At 40.2% G+C, this 26,775-nt stretch overlaps 1 protein-coding gene across 1 annotated transcript in view; it reads left to right on the forward strand.

The window, feature by feature from the left end:
• Window positions 1-1,625: 1,625 nt before the first annotated feature.
• Window positions 1,626-26,775, forward strand: part of Hmcn1 (hemicentin 1) — a 435,413-nt gene continuing 410,263 nt past the window's right edge. Inside the window, exon 1 of the mRNA XM_059280181.1 lies at window positions 1,626-1,956. Within this exon, the coding sequence (XP_059136164.1) occupies window positions 1,689-1,956 (268 nt within the window). The 5' untranslated portion in view covers window positions 1,626-1,688. The remainder of the gene's footprint in view (window positions 1,957-26,775) is intronic.

Raw genomic sequence — 26,775 nt, forward strand, 5'->3', positions numbered from 1 at the left:
AGTGACATGACTTATAGATATCATAAACTCAAGTTCCACAGCTGGTGGAGCTGAAAGGGAAGACAGTTAGAGAGCATAAAAAGCTGGTGGGAGCTGGCCCTTCCTCAGGCTGCCCCCGCTGTTGGAGGGTGGTCTCATACACTCAGTCCCAGGCAGCACAAAGCTACTTGTGTGCTCTTTGTATACTTGCATGCAATGACCCCCTTTCCAGGGAGGGAAAAAGCATTTATTAAAGGGAAACAAAGAATGATTAGCTCATGACTGACTTTCTTTGCTTACCTCCTTAAATCTGTTAATACGGCTCAAATGTATATAATAATTACGACTTGGAAGAACATTGTCATGTTTTCCACGGTAAAATTTCCTTAAGTATTGGCAAGAAAATGCCATGGAGGGGAACAACGTTTTAGGGGATCTTTGCCTGAGACCTGATACATAGTTGTACAAGAGGATATGTGAAATGGGGATATTATTCTGCATCACTATGCATCGCAGAGGGTTTAGACAGCTCAGCAAAGTGAATCTTGATAATGAAATTACAACTCCCCCGGGTTTCTGATATGAATTCAGTATGCCTCGTTCTTTTTCAACCACCCCCATTCTTTCTGTTGGACGTCAACGTTTCATTGATACCCAGCTTCTTTCTCTAGTCCCCCAGCATAGCTTGTGACTTTTTGATGTCTCCCACTTTCCTCCCACCTCCTTACATTTCCCTTTGCCTCTACAGCACTCCCCTCCCTGCCTTCCTCTCAGCTAAACACTCCCCAAGGGAGATCAAAGAACCATCCAGTGGCTGCAGCCGAGAGGAGAGAATTTTCCAGCTCCCCCTTCTGGCTGGGCTGAATGGTGGGTCGAGGGACAGGAAACTGGGCTGGGGCGTCTCAGCTTCTGGGGGTGGGGTGGGGTGGGGGATTATGAGAGAAGTGTCTGAAGTAGCAGCGTTGCACACTTTAAAAAAAAAAAAAGTGCATCCATTCCCTTTGTGCTAGCTCCTGCGATGCCCCCGAATTTGGGACGGGGCCACACATTCTTGAAAACCATTGTTTACCTTGGGATTTTTGGAGGTGGGGTGGGGGGGATAGCTCTGAGGGGAACACAGGAGCTGACATTGCGAGCGCTTCCCCGGTACCCGGAGTGACTTGGAACTCAGCGAGGGGAAAGTCGCCCTCCGGGGTGGGGGCTCCCGCAGAGGAGGGACGGACGCCGGCCAATCAGAAGGCGAGGTCGAGCCGGGCTTCGCGGCGGCGGCGGCGGCGGCGGCGGCGGGGCTAGCTGTGGAAAGTTGGGAGGCTCAGTCGCTGGCCTGGAGCGCGGCGGCGGCAGAGGCGGCACCGCAGGCTCGCAGCGTCCCCCCGGGGCATGGACCCCGCGCTCTGCCGGCGCACGGCTACTCGCAGCGCCCTGCACGCGGCCGCCTAGAGCCCGCGACCTACCCAGCCGGACAAAAGGCGCGGCATCCCGGCGCTGCCCAGCCCAGCCCAGCCCAGCTCAGCCCAGCCCGGGAAGGCAGCCGGGCTCCGGGCTGGTCCCCATTTCATTCTCCGCTCCAAACTTTGAGTTAGTTCAGAGACTGCAAAAAGGCTGATGAGGCACCAGAGAGGAAGTCCTCTGCCTGCTGTGGAGGAGTAAGCACAGTGCTTAGGAGCTTAGGGCAAAGAGCAAAGCAGCCAGCAAACAAGGGGGACAAAATGATTGCCCGGGAAGTGGTCCGTACAGTATTCCTGGTGGCTCTTCTTCGTTCTTCCCTAGCTGGAGATGGGACCCCCCAGTCGGAGAGCAGGACTGAGGAGATTCCGGAGGGGGCATCCACGCTGGCTTTTGTGTTTGATGTGACTGGTTCCATGTATGATGATTTAGTTCAGGTTATTGAAGGGGCTTCCAAAATTTTGGAGACGTCTTTGAAGAGACCTAAGAGACCTCTTTACAACTTTGCTTTGGTGCCTTTCCATGATCCAGGTAAGGGAATATACGCTCTGTATTTGTTGCGATTCGTAATTCTCTTACTTCTTATGCTATGGATTTGTTTTATTGTCACAAAGTTTTAAAAGAGTTTTTTTTTTTTTTTCTTTAAAATATGCAGCTGAATGCAGTTGTAACAAAGACTCGCTTGCTGGCATCTGGGTTTCCTCTCATACCTCCCTAGCGCTCAGCTAGGCTTAGCCATGGAAATAGATGGCTTGTTGAGGGAGATTAAATAGTGGTGCCCTGACCTGGAAATGTGGTCCTCTGAAGATCAGACCCAGGAATCTGCAGCAGCAACCACAGCAAAGAGTTAGCCGGGTTGCATTTTAAAGCTAAAGACTGTTTTAATTGCAAAGGCAGACTGGGACAGGGACATGGAATTCAACAGTAGGGCACTGGATGTTAAGAGCAGGCACACTCTAAGGATAACCTCACATAAGAGGGAAACAAACCTGCCCTGTGACACAAGGACACGTCTCTAAATAGTGACTAGGAGTGGAACTGAAGGCATGAAAATGAGAGACAGAAGCCATTCATTTCTTAACCGGCTCTGTTCATCTTTGCACGGGGTCATCATTAGTTAGATTCACAGATGTGTGTAAACAATATGCCCGAGTCTCAGGCAGTACAAATGCATGCGATTTGCTGTGTCTGTGCTCTTGAAAGGTCGTTGGAGAAAAATAACTTTATGTTGTGCCCTGAAGCTGTGGGTTTCTGCTGCGGCTCTGTAACATGATCCTATTTACTCTTTTCAGTTTCTTTTTAGAGTAGCACCTCTCTGTGAGACTCATAGGAGACCACATTGTCATTGTTGAGGGTAGCGTTACAGGGGCAGCCCTGGGGCTCGCTGTCTTGTGTCCACCTGAGTTTCATTAGTGCAAGTAGCTGTTGGGTGGAAGAAATAAAACAGTGGTTTCTTAGAAACCCTCCCCCACTGCTCCCGCCCGACCGCCGCCAGCCCTTGAAATGCTCTCACTACTAGACTTTGGCATACCCTCTTTCACAATGAGAGCATGATGTTGAAGATCTCAGTTTTTTCTTCCTTGTGCATTTGCCAAACATATTAAGACCCTAATTACTGCTAGTTATTAAATATGGTATGTTTCAGCTATTTAAAAAGATGTCATTGGGATACATTGAGCGGGAACTAGAACTTTCTGGAATTTTCTTGTTCTTCAATGACCACAATAAACTGTTCTCTTCTTCTGTAGTATACACATGCATTTCAACCTTGACTAGATATGTCCTGCTTTACCACTTGAATCAAGAGTGAGATGGTCATTTGCTGGTCTACTGTCTCAGTAAGACACCTCAAATGTCATGATGTTTCAATTTATAAGATGCCAAGATGCCACTTATGATGCAGTCCAAGGTTTTTGTTATTTTGGAATAGCTTAAATATATTTCCTGTATAGGGATGAGTCTGAAGTTGGCTCAAATATAAAGTAAAAACCGATTTTGCTAATTTATACCACAATTTGCTTGCCTCCATCCAAAAAAAAATTATGACATTATGTTGCTGGAAAAAACATAAAATATGTTTCATCTCATAAATGGAAGCTGAACTACCATAGTTTGGAGTGATGTGGAAATATTTTCTAACAAACTGTATAACATGCCTTGCCTTCCCAACTGTGAGAAAATCTGCACACTGTCTTTGGTTTTCCTATAGTTTAACAATCAGAATTCAAAGTGGGGGAAACTGGGCATGTTAATTACCGGTGACTTATCAAATTAGAGCTTTTTTTTTTCTCTTTTGAATTAAATTGTATGAGAAAGCTGGGTGATGGTGGCACACACCTTTAATCCCAGCACTTGAGAGGCAGAGGCAGGTGGATCTCTGTGAGTTTGAGGCCAGCCTGGTCTACAGAGTGAGTTCCAGGACAGGCTCTAAAGCTACACAGAGAAACCCTGTCTCAAAAAAATAAATAAATAATTGTATGAGAAAATAGCAGTTTAAACTTGTTTAATAAAATTGTGTTTATAATTTAATGTACATATTGATTACATTTCCATTATGATTAAAAGTAGAGAAGAATGGCCAATGGTTTATATTATCCAAGAGTATTTAAAAATTTTTGCAGATAGAGAGATAGAAGTTACAATACACTATTAACATTTAACTTCAAATTCACTTTAACAGATTATTACCATTGGCTGATTTTTCTGATTTCCTCTTCGTGTGTTCGTGTGTGTGCATGCGTGTACTCGAGCTTATGCGTGTTCATTGAGAATTTTTTTCTCTTTCAGTTGATGATCAGGAAGGAATGACAGGAAGGACCTTGAATGGGGATTGATTATATTACTGACATCAGGGAAAAGTCAGTTTACCTTTTGTGCAGCTCAGTTTCAATATCAAAGTGAGAGAACTGGATTTGAACATACCTAAGGACACTTGTAATTGTGACATTTTGTGATTCTTTATTTTACATATGGCTATTATTTTTTTAGTCTCTAGTGTATATTTATACAGTTGAATGAAACAAGCAATGTGGAAAGAAATAACATCTAGCTTTGAACTTGAGTAACGATGCTAAAGACCGAAGTGCTTGCTCTGTTGATATCTACCATCCCATGTAGCTAGATGAAATAATGGGTAAATTTGGGGACATGCTCTGAGGTTTTTGAATAAAGTCTTTAGGTCTTTGGAGATGATTATTCTGTGGGTCCACACGACAATTCAGGGAAAGGTATGTGGCTACAAATGGTGGTAGCTGAAAATATATGGGAAACATAGATCCTAATCCTGGGCAGAGTGGTGATAAAGCTCATTAGAAGATGTTCATGCAGGAAAGATCCAGTAACATCAGCAGCACATGGGGAAGGGACACAGCTGCCCTAGACTGCCTCAGTTCATGGAAGCAGAAGCTGGCCTTTTAATGATGATTAGCTGTACTGAAGGAGCCTTTTAATCCCCAAAGTCATGCTTCTTGTATTAATTTTAATTAATTAATTTACTTTTGAGACATGGTCATTTATGTAGCCCCAGCTTTCCAGGAATTCATGATGTAGGCCGGGCTGGCCTTGAACTCTTGGATGATCCTCTTGCTTCTGATTCATGGTGCTGGGATTCCAGGTGTGCACCACGACACCTGGCTACTGTGTGAGTTTGTAATAGCTTTGTTGGGATAAATCATACAGTTTATCCCTTTATCGTGTGTAATTTCGTGATTTCTATTATGTTCACAGATAGGTGACACTATCATCAGTTGGTTTTAAAATATTTTCCTTACCCCTAAAGAAGTCCTGTACTGCTGGGCAGTGGTGGCCCACGCCTTTAATCTCAGCACTTGGGAGGCAAAGGAAGCGGATCTCTGTGAATTCAAGGTCAGCCTGGTCTACAGAGTGACTTCCAGGACAGCCAGGGATACACAGAGAAACCCTGTCCCGAAAAATCAAAGCTAGCCAACCAACCAACCAAACAAAACTCCTAAAAAAATAACAACAACAAAACAAACCAAAAACCAAAAAACCAAAAAGTCCTATGCCATTTAGTTGTCAATTTTCTATCCACTGATTAAAGTATTCTTCTCCTAAGTAAGCCATGAACCCACCTTTCTGTCTCTCTGGGTTTTCTTGTTCTGGATTTATATACTATAGATATTATTTATAATCGTATATGGTCTTCTGTGACTGGATTACTTAGGTCAACATAATGCTTTCAAGGTTCATTCATATTGAAGCATGTATCAGTTCATCATTTCTTTCTACAACCAAATTATATTCCGTGGTATGATATATAACTTATATTATATCCACTGGTCCATGATGGAGATTTAGATATTCCCTACCCTTTTATGAATAACTGTTATGAATATCCACATACACATTTCTGTGTAGACATGTTTTCATTACTTCTGAGTGTGTATTTAGAAGTGGAATCTCTGGGTCATGATAACTATATGTTTAATTGCTGAGGAGGTGGGCAAGCTACTGTTCAAAGCAGTTATAACATTTTATAATCACATTAGCTGTATGTATGAGGTCCAGTTTCTTCATAGCTTCATCAACATGTCATCAATTATTAGAGTATATACTAAGTTTTGCTGTTTTTAATATTGCTCAGATTTCAGTCCTATTTTCCTCTGAACAGATTGAGGATTGCTGATGGTTTCTCCTGATTGCAGCCCCTCTGGTTACTCAGTGTTTCATTTCCCCCTTGTTCTATGAGGTCATTTCCAGTGACAGCAGGAATGAGAATAGACAGTGTGTTTTAATGAGTGGACATCTCCTTCTCTGGAGTATCTCCTACTGGTCTGTGTTCCTTGACCACTTATTTACTGTGTTTCAGTCATTACTTAATGTACTGAGGAGCCAAAAGAAAATACAACCAAAAAGAAGGCTTCTGCCATTATGGACCTTACACTCTACTGTAGAAAGGGGAACATAGGCAATAAAGTATATGATTAAAATATACACAAGCATTTGATGCCTATGATTGCTATGGAGAAAACAAAAGCAGGAAGAGGGCATGAGGTGTTTAGGGTGGATCTGAGGGTGTTAGAATTTTAAATATAGTAGCTAGGGACCATCCAAAAGAAGAGATTTCAGTTTGACAGATTCTTGAAGGAGAGAGCATTGAGCATATCTTGTATAGGCAGATGAACAATTTGTAAAACATCCCTGTGACAAGACTATCTCGACATGTTTAACAACAGTGAGGCATCAGAGTGTCTTTGACACAGAAAGTGATAGGGGGGAAATGGCAAATGAGGCCTGAAATATGATAGACCTGTTCAAGAAGGGATTCATAGTCCTCCATGGCTTTGGTTTTTACCACAAATGATGTGGAGAGCTATTTTAGAGTTTTCTCTATTAATTTATGTGTATAAGTGTTTTGTCTCCATGTATGTCTTTATACCATGTGCATGCACTATCTGTAGGGCATTGAATTCTCTGAAACTGGAGGTATTACGAGTTGCTATGTAAGTGCTGGGAATCAAACCCATGTCCTTTGGAAGAGCAGCCAGTGTTCCTAACCACTGAGTCATCTCTTCAACTGTCATTATTGAGTTCTAAATGGATCGGTGACACAATCTGACATATACATCTGCAGCATCATTCTACTGTTAGGTAGTAATGGAAGGCAGATAAAGAGTAGAAATGGGTCAGCTAGAAGACTGTGAATTCCTTGGGTGGAGTTGATAGCTATTGATGTTTTGAGAAAAAAGCAAGAAGACTTGATGATTCACTGGATGTGAGGTACGAGGAAAGACCAGAAGATAAAATGGATTCTGAGGACTTGGCTTGAGTAGATAGATGTGTGGCATGGCCATATCCTTAGGTGGAGAATAATGAGTGAGAGATAGGCTTCAGAAATGGTGGGAGGACGAGGCTTTCATTTTTGAACATGGATAAACTTGAGATACTTCTTGATGTGTAAGTGGAGATGGAAGAAGACAGTCATACATATAACATAAGAGTTCAAGGGGGAAACTTGATATTTCATTTTCAGACCCAAATGAGATATTAATTTCAGACCCAAAGACATACATGAAGATGGTGTTTAGGGCTGTCAGACTGTGAAACTACTAAAGGGACTGACTGTACTCGGGTAAGAGAGAAGGTCTGAGGTCTCCGCCTTGAGGCACAGGGATGCTTAACTAGAGAGGTGACGGATAACCAATGAAGCATCCAGAGAAACTGGAGGCAGAGAGGCTGAGGAAGCTCTGTCTTGAGGATGGAGACTGGTCAGTGGAAAAAGAGTTCAGCAATGTGGAAGCCATTGATGACTCAAGAAGTCTAGTGAAGTGACGGGAGCCTGTATGGAGCAAACTAAAGAGAGTGGAGAAGAGAAATTGAAAATCTTTGTAACTGTACTTCTGTGTGCAACTGCTGGGATGGTTGGCTTAAACATGAGGCTAAATTGGAGTCTAGTTGAGATAAAATATTCAATTGTTTTTTTTTTCAAAATGCAAATGTCATACAGTAGAATGAACATCCATTTGGGGATGGAAAACTTATGTGCTTTTCCTTATTCTTGTTATTTAAGCAAATTGTTTAATAATATTGACAGACCCCTCTTTTGCTGTCTATAAAATTAATGCCTTGTCATTACCAGCCAATGATTTTCACTATAAATTTTTTTTGTCATATCATAATGAAAGTTAAGTGATTTTAAGGAGACTGGAAATAGAAAGGATTTGATTCATTGGAAGAAATATCAATATTGCATGTCTCTTATATTTAAGAGTTTCATTTTAATAAAACCCATAAACCCTCGATGGCTTTGTATGGTTTGGTCAGATTTGCACAGTGTTATGAAAACACCCCAAGACTTTTGTAATATAAAGATTCTTAGAATATTTTTTCTGGCCAACAGCAGACTTACTTTAAACCAAAATGAACAGGAAGAGTCTTACAAGGAAAGATGACATACATTCAGACTTTGAAAATTTAGCTGCTCTTATGTGAACTGAACCTAAAGTTGAATGATTTCCATTTCAGTAAGTGTGGGAAAACAAGAAACTTCCAGCCTCTAACACATTGTGCAGGACAAGGATTTTCATGAAGTTTAGGAGAAACACACACACACACACACACACACACACACACACACACACACACACACACACACACGAGAGAGAGAGAGAGAGAGAGAGAGAGAGAGAGAGAGAGAGAGAGAGAGAGAGAGATCTGAAGAACTAAGGAAACTGCTCTAACAGATCGGTGAGGGTTTTAGGTTTTCCCCCCTTCAGTTCTGGTCACCGAAGACAAGCATTCTGTTTCTAATCTCCACTCCTTATGCCCAGAGTGAGGGGTTTTGGGTGAACAATGGTAATTTGTTTCTCAGGATAAAATGTTTTAACCTGAGGTAATAGATACTACTTTAGTGGATAGTGTTGAGGCTAAGTAGAGATACTTTACTTGTGTAGAATACAAACTTCAAGAAGATAAAAGAGACTGGAGCTGGAGAGAAGGCCCACTGGTTAAGAGTTCCTACTTCTCTCATGGAGGGCTTGGGTTCAGTTCCCAGCATCCTCTGTCTGGTGGCTCACAACTGCCTGTAATACCAACCAGCTCCAGGGAATCTGAAACCATCTCCTGGCCTCTCTGCACACCAGCATTAGTGTGCTCATGCCCACACAGAAGCACATCCCTATCTATTTACATGGTTAAATTCTAAAACAACAAAAAGGATAACAGTACACAAAGATAGCAGAGACTGGATTTTGATGAAATATTTGCTCAGGGTTTCACAGAATGAAAGTATTTCATGTTTGTTTTTTGTTAAACTGAGGACAAACCCTTTACTTTCTAGCTAATAAAACAGAATTGGGCTTTATTTATGATTCGTTTCTGATTAAAATGTCATTTTTTTTGTGTGTGTTTTCCACCCAAGTACTTAATCTATCTTATAGGCTCAACAGTACAACAGATATCTGAGAAATATTTCTTCAATGGATGCATGGATAAATAAATGCATGAATGTTAAAAAACAGAAGATTTCTCTGTGTACTTTGTTCTAGCCATGGAAACAAGGGCTTCTAGGCATATTTAAATCTTGCCTTTCACATCTGTGAATCTATTTTTAAATCACATTACTAAAGAAACCAAAACTTCCAGCATATTAATTTGTCAATTAAGTCTTTCAGTGATAATATAGCTCTCATTTAAGCCTGACCAAGGAGGAATATGGTGATCTAGAAAATGGGATTCTTGGGTAGTTACTGAATGCTTGCATAAGCGATTGATTAGGCTGGGGTGTGTGTCTATCATGTGGAATGTCTCAGGAACATGCCCTCAGGCAGCCTGATTATGCTCCAACTTTAACTGGACCTACTGCTGGAGTGTCACAGCAAATAAACTGATTTCCAAGAAGCACTGTACAAATAAAAGAGCCACACCATGTTTTTATTTTCACGAGTCTACAGGGTTGTCAACTTCAGTTCTCTGTGTGGTAAACTCTGTTAGGATTCTCCGTATCTATGGAGAACAGAAAATAATGAAACTGGCACCGTATAAGAGCACAACTATGTCGACTCTCTCTTCACCCTAGTGGCATTAGCATGGTTAAATAAAGCAGTGCAGGTTAAAATGTTTTAGATGCACCGCAGAGGGCTGACAAGATGGCTCAGCAAGTTAAGGCACTTACTGCTAAGCCTGACTTGAGTTCAGTCCCCAGGTCCTACATGGTAGAATGAGACAACCAACTCCTGAATGTTGTCCTCTGACTGCCACACATAGAGCACGTCCCACCCCTTACAAATAAGTAGACAGATGTAATTTTCAAATACTCGATTTTAACAATAAAATGTACTGTACAATGAGTGGCTCAAAGTCACATCTCTCCATACAAATTGAAGAAGAAAATGAAGTTCCAGGAGTAGATGTGCAGTGTTTCTATGGTAAGAGGAGAGAACTTAGGGATGTCTTGGCTACAAGTCAACATACGGGCTAGGACAGTTCAACCCAGTGCAACCTCGGCTCCGTTCTGATATACTGAGTGTTCCCCTGACCCTACACCACTGCGTCATCACAGAGAAACCTGCAAAGGACTAGAAATACTCCATTATAAGCCTTTCTATTTACTTATTTATTCATGTATTCATTTATTCACTAGTCAACACGTTTGTTATTGTTTATTAACATCAAGGATCATGATAGGTGTGTTGATTAAAGAACAGTGAGACAAACTTCAGAAGGGGCTAATAGTCTATGAGGAGGGGTGCAGGGTGGATGTGACAATATAACACACCACAGTATATTCTGTAGTGGAAAGAAACGCAAAGTACTCTACTCTCGTGAATTCAAACAGGGTTGGCTAAGCGAAGGTTTTCTGGAAGAAGTGCCATCTGGGCTGAAATCAGAGGAAAGTTCATGAATACAAGCGGCTTAATCGAAATGTATTAAAGGTTTTGGATTTCATGATGAAAGCTCCTGAGAGCTGGAAGGATTGCAAGGATTATCATGGCATCACTGCATTTTCAATTTAGAACTTTATCTCTTGGCAAGGGAGTCCTCAGAGTGGGGAGATGAGAGATGAGGCCATGTTAGCAAGTCAGAGGAAATCCTGAACCTACCTTGAGGAGACCTGGGCACCAGGAGAAGAAGATAGATTTGTGAGTTGTTAAGGAAGTACAATTGACTTGACTTGGTCCTACCAATATGGGAAAAATAAATATGACTACCTACTGAAGTTAGCATGCAGCAGGAGAGAAGAGATATGATGCAATGTTTCCTCCAAGAGACAATGTCATTCCCAGGGTAGTGAATCCTGATAGAAAGCTCTTCATAGATTAACGTGTCTGAAATGAACATCAACCAGAAGTTTATGGGTCAGCAGTGAAAACTGGTCAAACATATTTGAGCAGTGTCCAGCCAAGTTCTAACTTGGTTATAAAATAAATTCAATGTGCTAATTTATTTTGCACTTGAATAACCAAGATTCCACTGTGGTGATGGACTGTTTTTCCTTATAAATATGTGATGATGTCATTTCACATTAGCACCATACAATTAAGTGTCCTCGTTCTGGTTGTATCCACTTTAAACAGCTTTCTGATAATGTAACCTCATGTCATTTCTTTATGGGGAGAGAATACTCCAGTCAGACGGACACATACATCAGGTTCACCAGACAGTCATATTCTTCATTGGTAACTCATATTTTGGCATACCAGTTGTATACATCAGCCTCCCTTGTTTAAAATACTGTGACAGTGTCATGCTCAAGTTTCTGAGTTTTTATATCTGAGAGCCAGATCCTAGTCAATGATGGCGAATTTATCACAGTCCTTGTTTCCCTTATGGGTCTGTTTGGGTGGCCTGTGTGTCTCCAGGTATCACTCCCAGCATTTCTAGCTGTCAGTGTTTGCTGAATGTGCCAAGTCGATGTTCTATCCACTTGAAACTTATACAGATGACAGTTGAGGCCATCAGAATAAGTGAGATCACCCAAGAAGAGTGCAGACTGAGAAAAGAGACAGGATAGAACTGTGGAGTATGCAAACAGTAGAAGGACAGAAAAAGGAAGCTCATGGAGCATTCTGAAGAGGAGAGTCCATGAAAACAGCAAGAACAAAGGTTAGAGGTTATAAGCAAGCTGTCAACTCTTTCCATTTATAAGATTGTTGTTATTATTATTATTATTACTCATTATTAATGAAGGTAAAGGTCAAATAATGTTAAAGTTATTTCTTAATAACCTTATTGGTTATGGGACTATAATAACATCTCATTGTACTCGTGAAGCCGGAAGGCTGAGTGGTAGGCCAGAAAATGGATCTAGTGAGTACAAGGAGTTTCTTATAAGAGATATCACACAATAGGTAGATTAGGTTCTGGAGTTTGATCCCTAGCTTGGAAGCCTGGATCCTCCTATGGCTGGCTGCATTACCATTTTTTGTGCTTAATAGGATCTACCTTATAAGGTGTATGTGAGGGCTGATTATAATAGATGGCCAAAGTTTCTTGCACCCAGTAAATGCTCAACAGACACTGGGTATTGGATCTGAGGGTTGTGTAAGGATGTTTTGACTTCAGATGGTAAGAAGGAAAAAGCATTTCAGTACTGTTTAAAAGTTCTCCACATGATTGAAAAAAATTGCAAGTGACGGCAGAGAGACTGGGTAGCATAGGAAACCAGGGCTTAAAAGAAGTGAGAAGAGAGAGGTGGCAAAGAAGGATGAGTTGTTGGCGGGTCGAGACCTTTAGTTCAGTTTCAGAAGAGAGAAGCAGAGCATGGACAGGCAGAATTACAGACAAGTGGTACATGAGGGTACAGGATGTGGCGTTCTGTGTCATGGGTTCTTTTCTGTGCATTTGTAGGAAAATGGCGGCTCTTTATTTTACATACCTCATAACTAAGGGTTATGTGGCCTCACCAAATATGCCATAGTTTTTGAAGAGAAGTAGATTTTCACAAGTTCTTTTTTTTTGTTTTTCATGTTTTGTTTAGATAAATGTGTGAAATAAAGATGTGCCTGAGAAGGCAGGGCAGAAATGTTCCCTAGAGAGACTGTAACAAAACAGTACTGACTTGGTCACTTGAAACATGGAAATTTACCGTTCAGTATTTACTAGATTGAGGACTGGAAGTCCAAAATTCCAAAATTAAGTCCATAGTGTAGTTGAGAATCTGTGCCATGTCTTCCCCCTAACTTCTTGTGGTTTCTGGCAATCTTAAATAGTCCTTGGCTTGTAGATTCATTAGCCAGACCTCCGCCTTCAAACTTCGCGTGATATTCTTTCTTTTTCTGTGTCAATTCTGTGCCTCCCACTTCCTTTTTTTTTTTTTTTTTTTTTTTTTTTTTTTTTTTTTTTTGAGGGCGGACACTAGTCTTACTGGATTAGTGGCCCACCATATTCAAGTATGATCTCATTTTAACCATTATACATGCAATGGCCCTATTTCCAAATATGGTCAAATTCTGAAGTGTCAAGGGGTGGGATTCCAACACAGGAGGTTTTGGAAGACACAGTTCCACCTATTATCTATCATTTAACATTAATATTTTAAAGCACTTCAATGTTTGTTCTATAAATTCCTTTTTTTTTTTTTTTTTTTTTTTTTTTGGTTTTTCCGAGACAGGGTTTCTCTGTGTAGCTTTTACGCCTTTCCTGGATCTTGCTCAGTAGACCAGGCTGGCCTCGAACTCACAGAGATCCGCCTGCCTCTGCCTCCCGAGTGCTGGGATTAAAGGCGTGCACCACCACCGCCCGGCCTTGTTCTATAAATTCCTTAAACCGATGTTTGCATCACACGTTAACCTTGGACTCCAGTCTCTGATCTCTTTTGGGGTATGAGCAGGGTCCTTATTGGCAGTTGCAGAGAGAGACAGTAGTCATGAGCCTGGGATTGCTCAAACCCTTGAAATAATTTTCATTAAGAAGGCTGTGGCTATTTTACTTGTAAAGCATGGCATTTAATAAAAGTCTTTTTGATCTTTTAAAAACGATTTTTAGATATTTAATTTTAAAGTGGTGGAAGTTGTGTAGGGACTAGGCATTCTGTGAATTGTGCGCAGTCTCCAGAGTAGTTCAGTTTGTATAACCTCAGATCTCTTTCTTGGAAACTTCAAACACACTAATTGGAATTTTTTGTTTGTTTTTTTGTTTTTCATTAGTACCACATCTTTGAGAACTTTCTTTTAACACTGTCTTACAACAGGTAGGAGGATTCCTTGATGTTTCAAGGCTGGAAGGCACATTGCCACTGAAAATGCTTCAGGGCAGCCCGTAGCTGCTCTTGCCAAGATGTGCAGGGAGAGGCTGGTTAGATGAGCATTTGGGTGCTGGGTAGCCACAGACATAGGCGATGCTACCCGCTCTTCAATATGCTTGTTATCAAGTAGAAGGTCTAGGAAACACACCATGTCACCTAGCATTAGAGAATAAAATTCTAGACACAAAACTGTACTGTGTTGGGAAGTACCTTTTGGAGATTCAGAGTGGAATCTGCTTCGTCCTTTGTTTCGTTTGTTACTTCTGGTTCACAGTCCTGTGCCAGAGCACACAGGAAACCTCAGTTCTATTGTCTTCATAGTCCCCAGAGGATCCCTCCTGCTCTTCTTAGGTGTATATCCCCATTGCTGCCGTGATCAGGTCCTTACATTTTTGCCTTGAAGTTTTCTCCTTAGCCACATCCGAAAGGAAAGTCTCATGGTGTCCTCTATTTAAAGATTTTACGCCACTAAGGAATCATCCCAGAGTATTAGCAAAGGATATTTCTTTTTTTTTCTTGTTTTTTTTTTCAAGACAGGGTTTCTCTGTGTAGCCCTGGCTGTCCTGGAACTCTCTCTGTAGACCAGACTGGCCTCGAATTCACAGAGATTTGCCTGCCTCTGCCTCCCAGTGCTGGGATTAAAGGCGTGCGCCACCGCCCAGCAGGCTATTTCTTAATGTTGAGATACCTCTTTATATTTATTATGTCTGCTCTGCCCTTGATGACTTCACTCCTCTTTATTTCTTGCACAACAGAAGGGAAATTAATAATGGATTTGACTTATCTTGATAAATAGATTTGAGTAAAGCTAGAACGACATAGGCTTGGAGTGAATGGATCCTAGTGTCAGATGGGACAATGTTGGGCAGTAACTAGTGTGATTATATATGTGTTACAAGTTAGCAGTTTTCTTACTTTTCAAAACAACATTAAAGGGATAAACAATTACATTTTCCACATAGAGTCATCTTTTAAAACTAGAAGAAATACATGCAAAATTCTTTGGTGAAGAATAAGGACTCAAGAGTGTGCTAGCAAGGGAACAATTGGTGAGGTGGCTGTGACCTGTGACCCTGTGACCTGGCTTCATAACTGTGCAGGCTATGCGTCTCTCAGGGTCTCAGTTTCCTGTACAAAGCACAACTCATCAATGGTGTGGTGATGAAGCTGAGGATGGGAGAACACACCCTCTGCTTTTAGCATGTGCCGATTTCCATAGTTTAGTACTCCCGCACAGCCCGTGGAGTACTAAACTGACCACAGACCAGGTGGACGCCAGTGCAGGTGGAGATGGGAACAGACATACCTAACCATCTCCCACTCATCACTTCAAATTTCTTCCAGAAATGGGGATGCCTATGTTTAAATGAGACTGTAGTTGTGGAAAGACTTAATGCCATTAGCACTCTCTAATGTTAGCTTAAATTTGCTTAGAAATTGAATTCTCTGGGCAGAACTTGTGAGGACAGAATTAGCCCCATGATGGCAAAAGCATAATGGATGACAGTTTTAGGAAATCTAAACAGCAAACACCCAGAGAGGCTGGCCAGCCCCCAGGGCAGCACTAACACAGTGAGACAGGAGGAAGGTACTCTATACCTAAACCTCCATGAGCCACCTGGTAAGCATCTCACAATTACCTAAACCTCCATAAGGCACCCGGTAGGCATCTCACAATTACCTAAATCTCCATAAGGCACCCAGTAGAAATCTAATAATTACCAATACATCCATAAGGCACCCAGTAGGCATCTCACAATTACCTAAACCTCCATAATGTACCCAGTAGGCATCTCACAATTACCCAAACCTCCATAAGGCACCCAGTAGGCATCTCACAATTACCAATACCCCCTTTTAATCCCACATGTGTTTATGTCTTCTCTAGTGTTCCCATCTCAGTACAGGCACCAGAGTTTTCTTAGTCACTTGGGCAAAGCCCTTGGAGTTATCTGGGTCTTCTCTTTCTTCACACCCCACATATAATCCCTCCACAAAATCTCTTGGCTTAACTTGCAAGATAACTTGGCTTCTGTTCCTGCCTTTTGATGTCCTGTAGCCTGAGACACTTTAACTGGTCCCTCCAGTATTCTCTCCAGAGCTGCCAGAAGGATCCTTTAAAAATGCACGGCAGACTTCCAGCTCTCCGTTCTTCAGCGCTCGTCTAGCAGATTGCTTCCTTACTGTTTCTCACTTGTCAGGCACAGTTTGTTCTAGGGCCCCCTACTCTTGATGTTCTCTTCTTCCTCACATGCCCATGTGACATGTCATTATTTCCTGTGGCTCCTGGCTCATGTCACCTCTTCAAAGAAGCCTTCTTTGACTGGCCAGTCTGACGGTGTCCCCTGACTATTAGGTTAACCCGCTTGGCACTAGAGATGAAGTGAATATTTACATTCTACTCCCTTCACTAAATGGACACTACATGGAGGCAAACATTTAGTTTTGATGACTTTGTTTCCAGGGAACTCAATAAATATTTAATGAAAATGAATTATTATTATTATTATTATTATTATTATTATTATTATTATAATTATTTTGGTTTTCCGAGACAGAGTTTCTCTGTGTAGCTTTGTGCCTCTCCTGGAACTCACTCTGTAGACCAGGCTGGCCTTGAACTCACAGAGATCCGCCTGCCTCTGCCTCCCGAGTACTGGGATTAAAGGCATGCGCCACCACTGCCCGGCTTGAAAATGAATTTTTTTTCTAAATGTATTAGTTACTTATTTTCAGTAACTAATGGTCAAATGGCTGACAGAAGGCAGCATTAAGGAGGAAGGGTTGATTTGGGGGTGCACTGTCACCATGGGAAGGCACCGTGGTGGGAGTGGCTCACGGCTGTAACAGCAGGTGTGTAAGGATGCTTACTTCTATCCTGGTGGACCAGGAAGCAGAGATGTGACAGGAAGCAGGATCAAGCTATAACTCAAGACCTGCCCCTCAGAGATCCACTTCCTTCACTTAGCCTCCACTTCCCAAAGGTTCCACAACCCCCTAACACAGTGCCACTGGGTAGTGACCAAGTACTCAAACACATGCATCAGTGGTTTGTATTCAAATCATAACGTCCCTAAGATTTCCAGGAGCTGTGGTTATAGGCAGTGTGAGATGCATGACGTGAGTACTGTGGACTGAACTCTGGTCTTCTGCAAGAGCAGGAGGTGCTCTTAACTACTGAGCCATTTCCCTCATCTTTTAGTAGATTTTTAAAATTAAGAATGGCATGCTAGTTAGCTTAAGTGTCAAGATGACATACCTGGGAAGAGGAAACCTCAACTGAGGGATTGCCTTCATCAGACTGCATTGTGGGTATGTCTGGGGGGCATTTTCCTAATTCCTAATTGATGAGAGAGGGCCCAACCCACTGTGGATGCCATCCTTGGGCAGGTGGCCCTGGATGGTATAAGAAAGGTACCTGAGCAAGCCAGAGGGGCCGAGGCAGTAAGCAGCCTTTCTCCATGGTCTCTGCTTCAGTTCCTGCTCTAGGTTTCTGCTTGATTGAGTTTCCGCCCTGACTTCTCTCAATAATGGACTGTGATATGGGCATGCAAACCAAAGAAACGCTTTCTTTACCCAGGTTGGTTTAATCAAGATTTCATGACTTTGTTAAATGGGGCACTCAATATATATTAATGAAAGTTATTTCATTAATATTTTGTGTTTTAGTTAAGTAACAGAAAGCAACTTACAAGTAGGAAATCATTTTGGTCTTTATTTGATAATATTGAATAGCATCTTAATTCTTTTTGAAAACCATCTTTCATAATATAGTAACATTTATATTAATATATGAATACAGTCACTGATTTTTTCTCCAGTAACTTACATACAATAAAAATAAAGTTCACACATTTTAAGTGACAGATTTGATGAGTTTAACAGATCTGTGCAACAACAAAGTAGGTATCATTTTTGTCAGGCCAAAAATCTTTCTACAACTCCTCACACAGTTAATCCTCCTTGTTAATGATCTGACCCTACCCACTGCGCCCACCACCATGCCCCCGCCAAGCTTCTTTTATTTGGAATGATGAATTTTAGACTTATCTATTTTTTTTGACTTATCTATTTTTTGTGAATACATTAGTAGTTCCTTTTCTTACTGGGTAGTATTTTAAGGGTTATAATTTCCTTATCTGTTTACTTACTATTAATGGGTATTTGGTTGTTTCCTGTTTGCAGTTGTTATAGATGGAATTGCCGTGAGCATTCATTCATAAGTGTGGCATGGACTTTTCTTCACTCCTGAGTTAAAATAATGTTTAACTGTATAAGAAACCATCGAATTATGTCCCAAAGTGGTTGTACCATTGAATATTCCTGTCAGTAATTTTCAGGTATTTCAGTGGCTTCATATTTCACCATGACTTGATACTTTCAGTTTTTTAATTGTGACCAGTTCACAGGGCATGCAGTGAATACCTCAGGTTGGTGAACAGTTAGCTGTAGAATTCTGTACTTCATATACTTGTTTTATTTATTTTTTAAATTTTGTTGCTGTCTTCCCTCAGGCTAATAATATTATTCCTTTTAAGATAAGCTACATTTTCTCTCTAGTTGTTTGTTTCTTCGTCTTCACGTTTTTGCAGCTTCTTTGTATGTAGACATAGGCTTGATTTTATTTTTCCTGCTTTGTCTTCCTAAAAAATTCTTGCATTCTGTAGATTTGCAGTGGGATTCATATCAGCACCGTAAAAATCCCAACATTATGCTTTGTGAATTTTAAATATATTTGAACCATGCATTTAAGTCATTTCAAGTTATTTTGTGACGACTTGGGGGTAATTTGTTTGTGGTCTTGCTTTGTTTTGATTTGACTTTGCTGTCTGGACCTCCACAGGCAGTTCAGTGTTATCATTTCTCCCTCCTGTGGCTTCTGGGGGAGGAGTTTCTTTTAGGGTATAATATTTGCAAATGTATTTATTACTTGACATGCTTAATTATGCAGAATAACCCACAGTGAACTGTGGTTTGTCAACAACTTGTCAATGATGTTGATGGGATGTTGACTATTTCTAAAGCAGCAATTTGGAGTAAAACATTAATTTATTTGCTTTAATTTTTAACCTGTTTAGAAAAGAAAACATTTTAAATGTTTGTTTCCTAATAATATAATTTTTAATTTTGGGAAAATTTCGATCCAGCTAGCAACAAAATGTACTTTTTAATTTGCTAAAAGAAATTCTTGAGATTTTCTTTTTTGTTTTTGGAGATGTCAGAGATTGAACCCAGGGTCTTACACATGTGTGCACACTAGGCAAGCACTCTACCATTGAGTTGCATCTCTAGCCCCAGACAATTCTTCTCTTTTAAATATTTCCTTTCCTGATTCTTTGTGATACCTACACCCCCCCCCCCCCCCCGTTTAAAATCTTATTGCTTTTGGATATTGCTATTTTAGTCTCTAAGCTTTTTTTTTTTTTTTTTTTTTTTTTTTTTTTTTTTTTTTTTTTTTTTTTTTTTTTTTTTTAACCTTTCTATCACATTTCTTCCTCCTTCTTCCCTTTGCTAGCTGTTGGGTGATTTCTTTAAAACTTTCTTATACTTCTCTTTAGTTCTGTCCATTTTTTTTTCCTCTTAAAGATTTAGTTTCATGCACTTGCACACATGTGTGTGCATGTGTGTGTGTGTGCGTGTGTGTGTGTGTGTGTGTGTGTGTGTGTGTGTGTGTGTGTGTGTTACATTCATGCAGGTACCTGTAGAAGCCAGAAGAGGGTGCTGGATCTCCTGGAGCTGGAGTTACAGGCAGTTGTGAACCTGACAAATTGAGTTCTGGGAGTGGCACCCAGGACCTCTGAAAGAGCAGCAAGCGTGATTAACCACCATCTCTTCAGCTTCCTCTCATCTTCTCTCTGTGCCCATGGGATTTTCAGTTTCAGTGACCATTGTTCTTTATTTTGATTCTTCTTTTCGTTTTCATATCTTTCTGTTTTGTTTTTTATCCTATGCTAATCACTGTTACAGTCTATTTCGTACTGTTCTTTACTTTTGCTTTTTTTTTTTTTAGATTTGGTGCTGATTTTCCCAGCTGTTGGGTCTGCTGCCTGTCCCTCACTGTGGGTCGTTCCCCTGCATACCTGCTGAGTGTTGACTGTGAATGAAATCTTTTCAAGGAGTTAGTGCACCTTGGATGGTTCACGGGACTCCTGTGTCTATAGTATAGTTTACAGAAGGGATTGCATTTGCTTTTGAAGGCATCCTAAAATTAGTTTGTGGGCTAATTGTTCTGGATTATGACTCATGTACAACACAGGATTTAAATTTTGCTTAGGAGATTTTGTTTTTCTCTACAGACTTGGGCAGCTGCCAAGCTTTCTTGCCAATTTTCTGGACTAGTAGGAGGAATTTCTGCTGATCCCTGTTTTACCGATAAGGTTTAGTTTTAAAAGGACACTCTATAATAGCTCTCTGACCCTGAGAGGCTGTGACCATAAAAACTGTACCCATGTGGACATTAAAATCTTAGTAGCTAAGTCTTGTATCAGGTTTTTGTGCTGCCATGGTAACAATGGGTGTTTATTTCTGGCTTGAGTTCCCTTATTATTTCTGGCATCTGGGAGATTTCCCTTTATTCTTACCACCAAACTTGGCTATTGATTAAAAAGAAAAATTTATATTTTGTCTAGTGTTTCTGTTTGGTGGAAGGAAGATCTTTCATGTCCTGTAGTCTGTCATAATACTAAAGGTCACGCCTCATAGCTCTGTGCATTTCCTTGCCTCTGTATTTGTTTCCTATGCCCAAATTTCTTCTATTAAAAAAAGAACTTTGTTGTAAAATATCTTCCTGCAAAGAAATCCCTTGGCCCAGATGACTTCTTAGGAAAGCACTATCAAGGAGAAAGAGCCATGGTTTTACAGAGGTATTTCTTGGCAATGGACAAAAAGGGAATGCTTTTCACAATGCTAGCATAGCGTTAGTGTCAGCTGTATGATAAAGGAGACTATGGAAAAGAAAAGGCCCTTCATAAATCTGTATGAGAAAATCCTCAAGTGGATTATAACAGACCAATCAGACAATATATAAAAAGGAGCTTAGCAAGGACTGGGTTGTTTTATTTTCAGAACCAAAAGATTACTTAACACTGGAAAAGAAATAATTGTAATATTAGTGAATAAAAGAAGAATCAATTCAATATATATGTATACATATACATATATACACATATGTAATATATATACATATAATATCTGGTATAATTATACATGTTGATTAGCACACAAAGCATCAGCAAAATTGGGAGTGCACATAACTACTTTAATCTGAACAATACCTTCAAAAACCCAAATTAATCATAATATTTAATCATTATTTTTTTGCATTATAGTGAAGGTAAAACATGGTATGAGTAATGTGCAAGTACATATAAATAATGTTTTATTTTATCTCTAGTATTATTTGTGCTTCTCTCTTCTCATGAGAGTCTTAGATAGTTTTTTCAGGAAAACTTTATGAAGTTTTTTTTTTCTTTTTTCTTTTTTCTTTCTTTCTTTCTTTTTTTTTTTTTTTTTTTTTTTTTTCGAGACAGGGTTTCTGTGTAGTTTTGGAGCCTATCCTGGAACTCGCTCTGTAGACCAGGCTGGCCTTGAACTCACAGAGATCAGCCTGCCTCTGCCTCCCAAGTGCTGGGATTAAAGGCGTGTGCCACCACCTCCTGGCTTTGAAGTTTTTTTTTTTAATCGTCTGATTTTTTTTTTTGCTTTCTGTTTTAATTATTTTTTTATTACTTTTTATTGCTTAGCTTCTACAACCCTTAGTTTTTTTCTGTTGTTCCTTTCTAGTTTATAAAATTCTATATTTTTCTTTCTCATTGTAATGCAATGTAAGGCTTTAGCTATGACGTACCATTTTTGTTGAAACTTGATGATTTCAATCTCCTGTATTTGTGATATCATTTAATTCTAACTAGTTCATAATTTACACCATGTCTCTACTTCAATGATCTGCTCTTAAGAGCATGTTTGTTAACTACAATGAGATCTTGCCACACCTGTCTGAAGAGCTTTTATCAAAACGATGAAAGATAACACGCTTTGGTGAAAATATGGAACAAAAGGAACTTCTGCACACTTTGTAGGCAAAAAGGTAGTCCAGCCCATTATGAAAACTGTGTTCCACAAAAATAAAAAGCTAGAATTACCATGTCATCTAGCAATCTTACTTCTATGTTATTTGTCCTGAGGATTTGAAACCAAAAATGTTCAAAAGATAGTTACACTTCCATGTTTTATTGCAGTATTTCTAATAGCTTATTTATAATAGCAGTATTGTTTATATTATACTATAAATAGCTTGCTTATAATATATTCATATATAGTTATAATTATAAACAAGTTATTTATAATATCAGCATTATTTATAATAGTTTATTATGTTAAGTGAAATAAGCCATGCACATAAAAAGAAATACTGCATGTTTGCACTTATATATGGAATCTTAAACAAGTGAATCATAGATACAAAGAGTAGGGACTAGTTAACAGAGGCTGGAGGGAGTGGACAGACAACAGTCAAATTCTACAGTTGGACAAAAAGTAATAATAAAAACATATTTTCGATGTTTAACAAACCAGGCCATTCTAAATTAAATTTGCTATCTAGAAAAATTGCTACTTCTATAGATATTTGATTGAAAAAACATGGTTTTTAGATTTTAACCAATACCCATTTAAAAAATAGTTGAGACTTCTTAGGTGTGATGGTCAGTTTTGATTGTCAACTTGACACATTCTTGAATCACCTGGAAAGAGAGTCTCAGTGAGAGATTGTCTCAATCAGATTGGTCTGTAAGAGTTCTGTGGGGCATTATCTGGATTCTGGTAATTGAGGTGGGAGAACCTGTCCACTGTGGGTGGTCTCAGTCCCTAGACAGAAGATCCTGAACTGTGTGAGTGGAGAAGGCAGGCAAGCTGAGTGCCAGCATAGATGCATTCATTCTTTCTCTGCTCTTGATTATGGGTGTGACTAACTGCTTCAAGTTTCTGATACCTTGCCTTCCCTTCCATGACAGACCGTAACCTGGAACCAAGTGCTAAAACAAACCCGTTTCCCCTAAGTTTATTATTAGTTTATAAATATGTTGGATGTATTTGAAAAGCATTGGTGCATTACTTTTTCTGAAAAGTGAACAAATGTCTTTTCATCCCAGGTATGGCACCAAGGACATACCAAAGAAACAGTTCCACCGAAGTTCAACATAGTGAACTAATATATTTGTTGAAGTTACTTATATGAGCATGGCTGAGAGGTTGTTTAGAGGGGCACAGGTGACTCAGAGATCAAGCAACATAGTTTGTTAATCATATTGCACAGAGAAGTGACATAATAATAGTTAAGAACACAGGCTTTGTAGATAATAGTATAGGTTTCTAATATTTACTGTATACTTAACTGAGTCTGTAAATGTGTGTATAACCTGTCTTCCTTATCAGTTGAATATCTATTCTGATAGTATCTCCTCATAGAATATTTTTTCAGGTTTAAATTACTAGTAAAGTACTTAGAACAGTGTTGAGAACATACTAAAGGCATGTAGTATCTAAATTATCATTTCTCGATCCATATTTCTGTTTACCTTTATTTTCTTAACCAATCAATTTGTGGTAGAGATATATTTAACCCACTTACTATAATATGCTTTTCAATTGGTGTTTTGTCCCATCTTTTATTAACTGTGTTTAAAGCTGTAATGTATAAATATAGAGTTATAGTACTTAGTATATATTCATTTTGTTATTACATGCTAATGTCCACCTAATCCCAGGCTTCTTAATCTGTGTGGATATAGAAAGTCATACCTTCTACTACAAGCAACTTGTTCTGTAACCTGCTTAGGAAGCTGCTCAGTACAGCTCAAAGATGCCTATATCCCATGGCATCCCTGGCCAGGGCATGTCATCAGCTTTCTACAGTGTGCTGCTAGCCTCAGGATGTAGTAGTGCTAGCGTAAAGCTCAAGGAGAGTTTAGCTGCTGCGAGACCACTGTGAGCTATTGGGATATTCCTGTATGAGGGCAGGAAACCTAGATGAAGAGCCTCAAATATCGGCTCATTAGTTGCCTGAGGAGATCCAGTTGTTCCAAAATGTACATCTGGAGTTCAGGTGTGGGCCGAGGAGTTTGGAATCCAGGCATACCTGATGAGATCAGAGGGTATGGAGACTCCTCAGGGATGGGGTTTCTGAAACCAGTGGAGATCCAGGGAGAAGATGTGATGGAAGGGATTTCCCACACGGGGAGCAAAGGGAATCCATAATTCTGCACAGCTCAACAGCCAGTTTAACTTCCGGCGAGTCCCCTTCATACATGTGTTCTTCAGTCAGACTGACTGACCTCAAGACTCTGTTCCATCCCCAGCCTTTCTTAGGATCCCAGGAAAAGAGCGCAGAGAAGACACAGCTTTGAGTCAGAAGAAGCCAGATCGGGAGTTGTTCTCACTAAGTAGCAAGACTGTGGGCAATTTTCTTACTTTCCTCCTCTCTCTGGGTGTGTCCATCTGTCTCAATTTTACCTCTGAGGCAAAAGGATAAAGGAAGGGGGGCTCACAGCATCCTCTTCTGTAAGTTGTTAGGAGGTTTACAAGAAATAGAAATACTGACAACATATGGCCAGTAATTATCAATTCTTCCCACCCCTTTATTCTTTATCACTTCTCTAAATGTTCAAGGCTGACTGCTTTCAAGGAACACACACGCGCACACCCCCCCCCCCACAAGCACACGCGCACCAAGTTTTGTTCTTTTTATTTCCAAGTCACACATTGAGGAGGTCCAATTCTGAGTCTGTGCTACCATTTCCCGCTTGCCACCGTTCTCTGAATTTCTGCAATAGCTTTCCTCTTGGTCTCTGCCAATCCTTCTCCCATTGACATAGTAACTACGGCTATCTAAAAATATCATCTATAAATGAAGAGCCTTTCAACAGCTTCCCGTAAGTTTTGAGTTCACACAAACTCTTTCCATGAGGACTCCCATGTGATCTGTCCCCTGAATACCTTTCCCTGCGCTCTCTCTCTCTCTCTCTCTCTCTCTCTCTCTCTCTCTCTCTCTCTCTCTCTCTCTCTCCTCCCCTCTAATCATCTTCCAAATGCTGTGTTAAATGCATGTCATTCTTCTTGCTAAAGATCTTTCTGCTTGGTCTTATTCTTTTTGCTAAAAGGGCTTCCAGGTCTCAGCTCAAATGTTGAAAATTCAAAAAAAATCTTTCTTGTCCACTTATCTGAAGTTGCCTATCCTACCCCATATTGTTCTTCACTAGTTTACTTACTTATTTTAATTTATTAAAAACATCGTAATTATTTAACTGATTACTATATATGTTTAAACTCTGTATGCTTGATTGTTATTTTCTTCCTCTGTAGAGTATACATTTCATCTCTCTTGATCATTGAAGTGTTTCTAACTCTTTAAATAGTACCTGCCGGGCGGTGGTGGCGCACGCCTTTAATCCCAGCACTCGGGAGGCAGAGCCAGGCGGATCTCTGTGAGTTCGAGGCCAGCCTGGGCTACCAAGTGAGTCCCAGGAAAGGCGCAAAGCTACACAGAGAAACCCTGTCTCGAAAAACCAAAAAAAAAAAAAAAAAGTACTAAACACATGGGCAAATGCCAAAATATATTTACTTAATGCATGGATGAATATATGAATAAATACTATCTTTCGGAGGTCTTTTTAGAGTACTCCAATGCCCCCTCTTTGGAATCTGTACTCTATTCAGAATGCATTTCTTTCAATATTGTCATGTTCCTGGCATTTTTTTTTTTTTTTTTTTTTTTTTTTATAGATCATTAGGTATGCTCTACTAGACTGTAGGATACCAGGGAACAGAATTAGAGAACAAGTGTTCATTAAATATTTGTTGAACTCATGGGTCAATCACACATGATAAAATTTCCCTGGTCTGTTAGAATATAGATAGATGAGACCACCCTACGAACAGCTGTACCTTGGCTCACAGCCACTTCTTCACATGTGTTGACAGTTGTAGCACTTGGATTGAGATGAGCTTTTTGAAGAATAGGGATGGTCTCTGGGACCGTCCTCAGTCTCATGTTGTCTTCTCAGCTCAAGGTTTGTGAAATGAACTCACTTTATTTCCTTAGACACAGCACCTCAAGAAACCACCAGGTAATAACTTCCAGAAGGTTGCATTAAGGGGTGGTGAGCTTTTGAAGCCAGATTACATTTTTCTCCCACTCTATGCCTTTCATGAGTCGATAGTTCTTTCATTGTCTTGCTCCACTTCCTTTTCCTCCTTCTTTTGTTCCTCTTTGCCTTCCCTTCCTCCTTGTCTTCTCTCCTTTTGTGCCCATATTTTCTCGTCAGCTTTGTGTCTTTTTTTTTCTTAAAGTTAACTTTCACACCAAATCTATTAAGTTTCCTGTCTTCTCCTCACCCCCCATCCCAGTACCAGGGACAGAACCCAGGCCCTTGAACATGGTAGGCAAAGGCTCTAGTTCTACCAGAGTGACATCTTCATCCCATTTTGTAGGTATTTAGAGAAATTCAGTAGTGAATCCATGATCTTGGCAAGTGGTGGAGATGGGAGTCACATCTGCTTTTTCCTGCTCCCAAACCCGTCATTCCAGATCCTCCCCACAGTGTTGCTTGAAGCTGTTTTAGTAGGCAGAACAGAAACCATTCTGATAGGCC

This window comes from Peromyscus eremicus, chromosome 15 (assembly GCF_949786415.1).
Source record: "Peromyscus eremicus chromosome 15, PerEre_H2_v1, whole genome shotgun sequence".
NCBI classification, from domain to species: Eukaryota; Metazoa; Chordata; class Mammalia; order Rodentia; family Cricetidae; genus Peromyscus; species Peromyscus eremicus.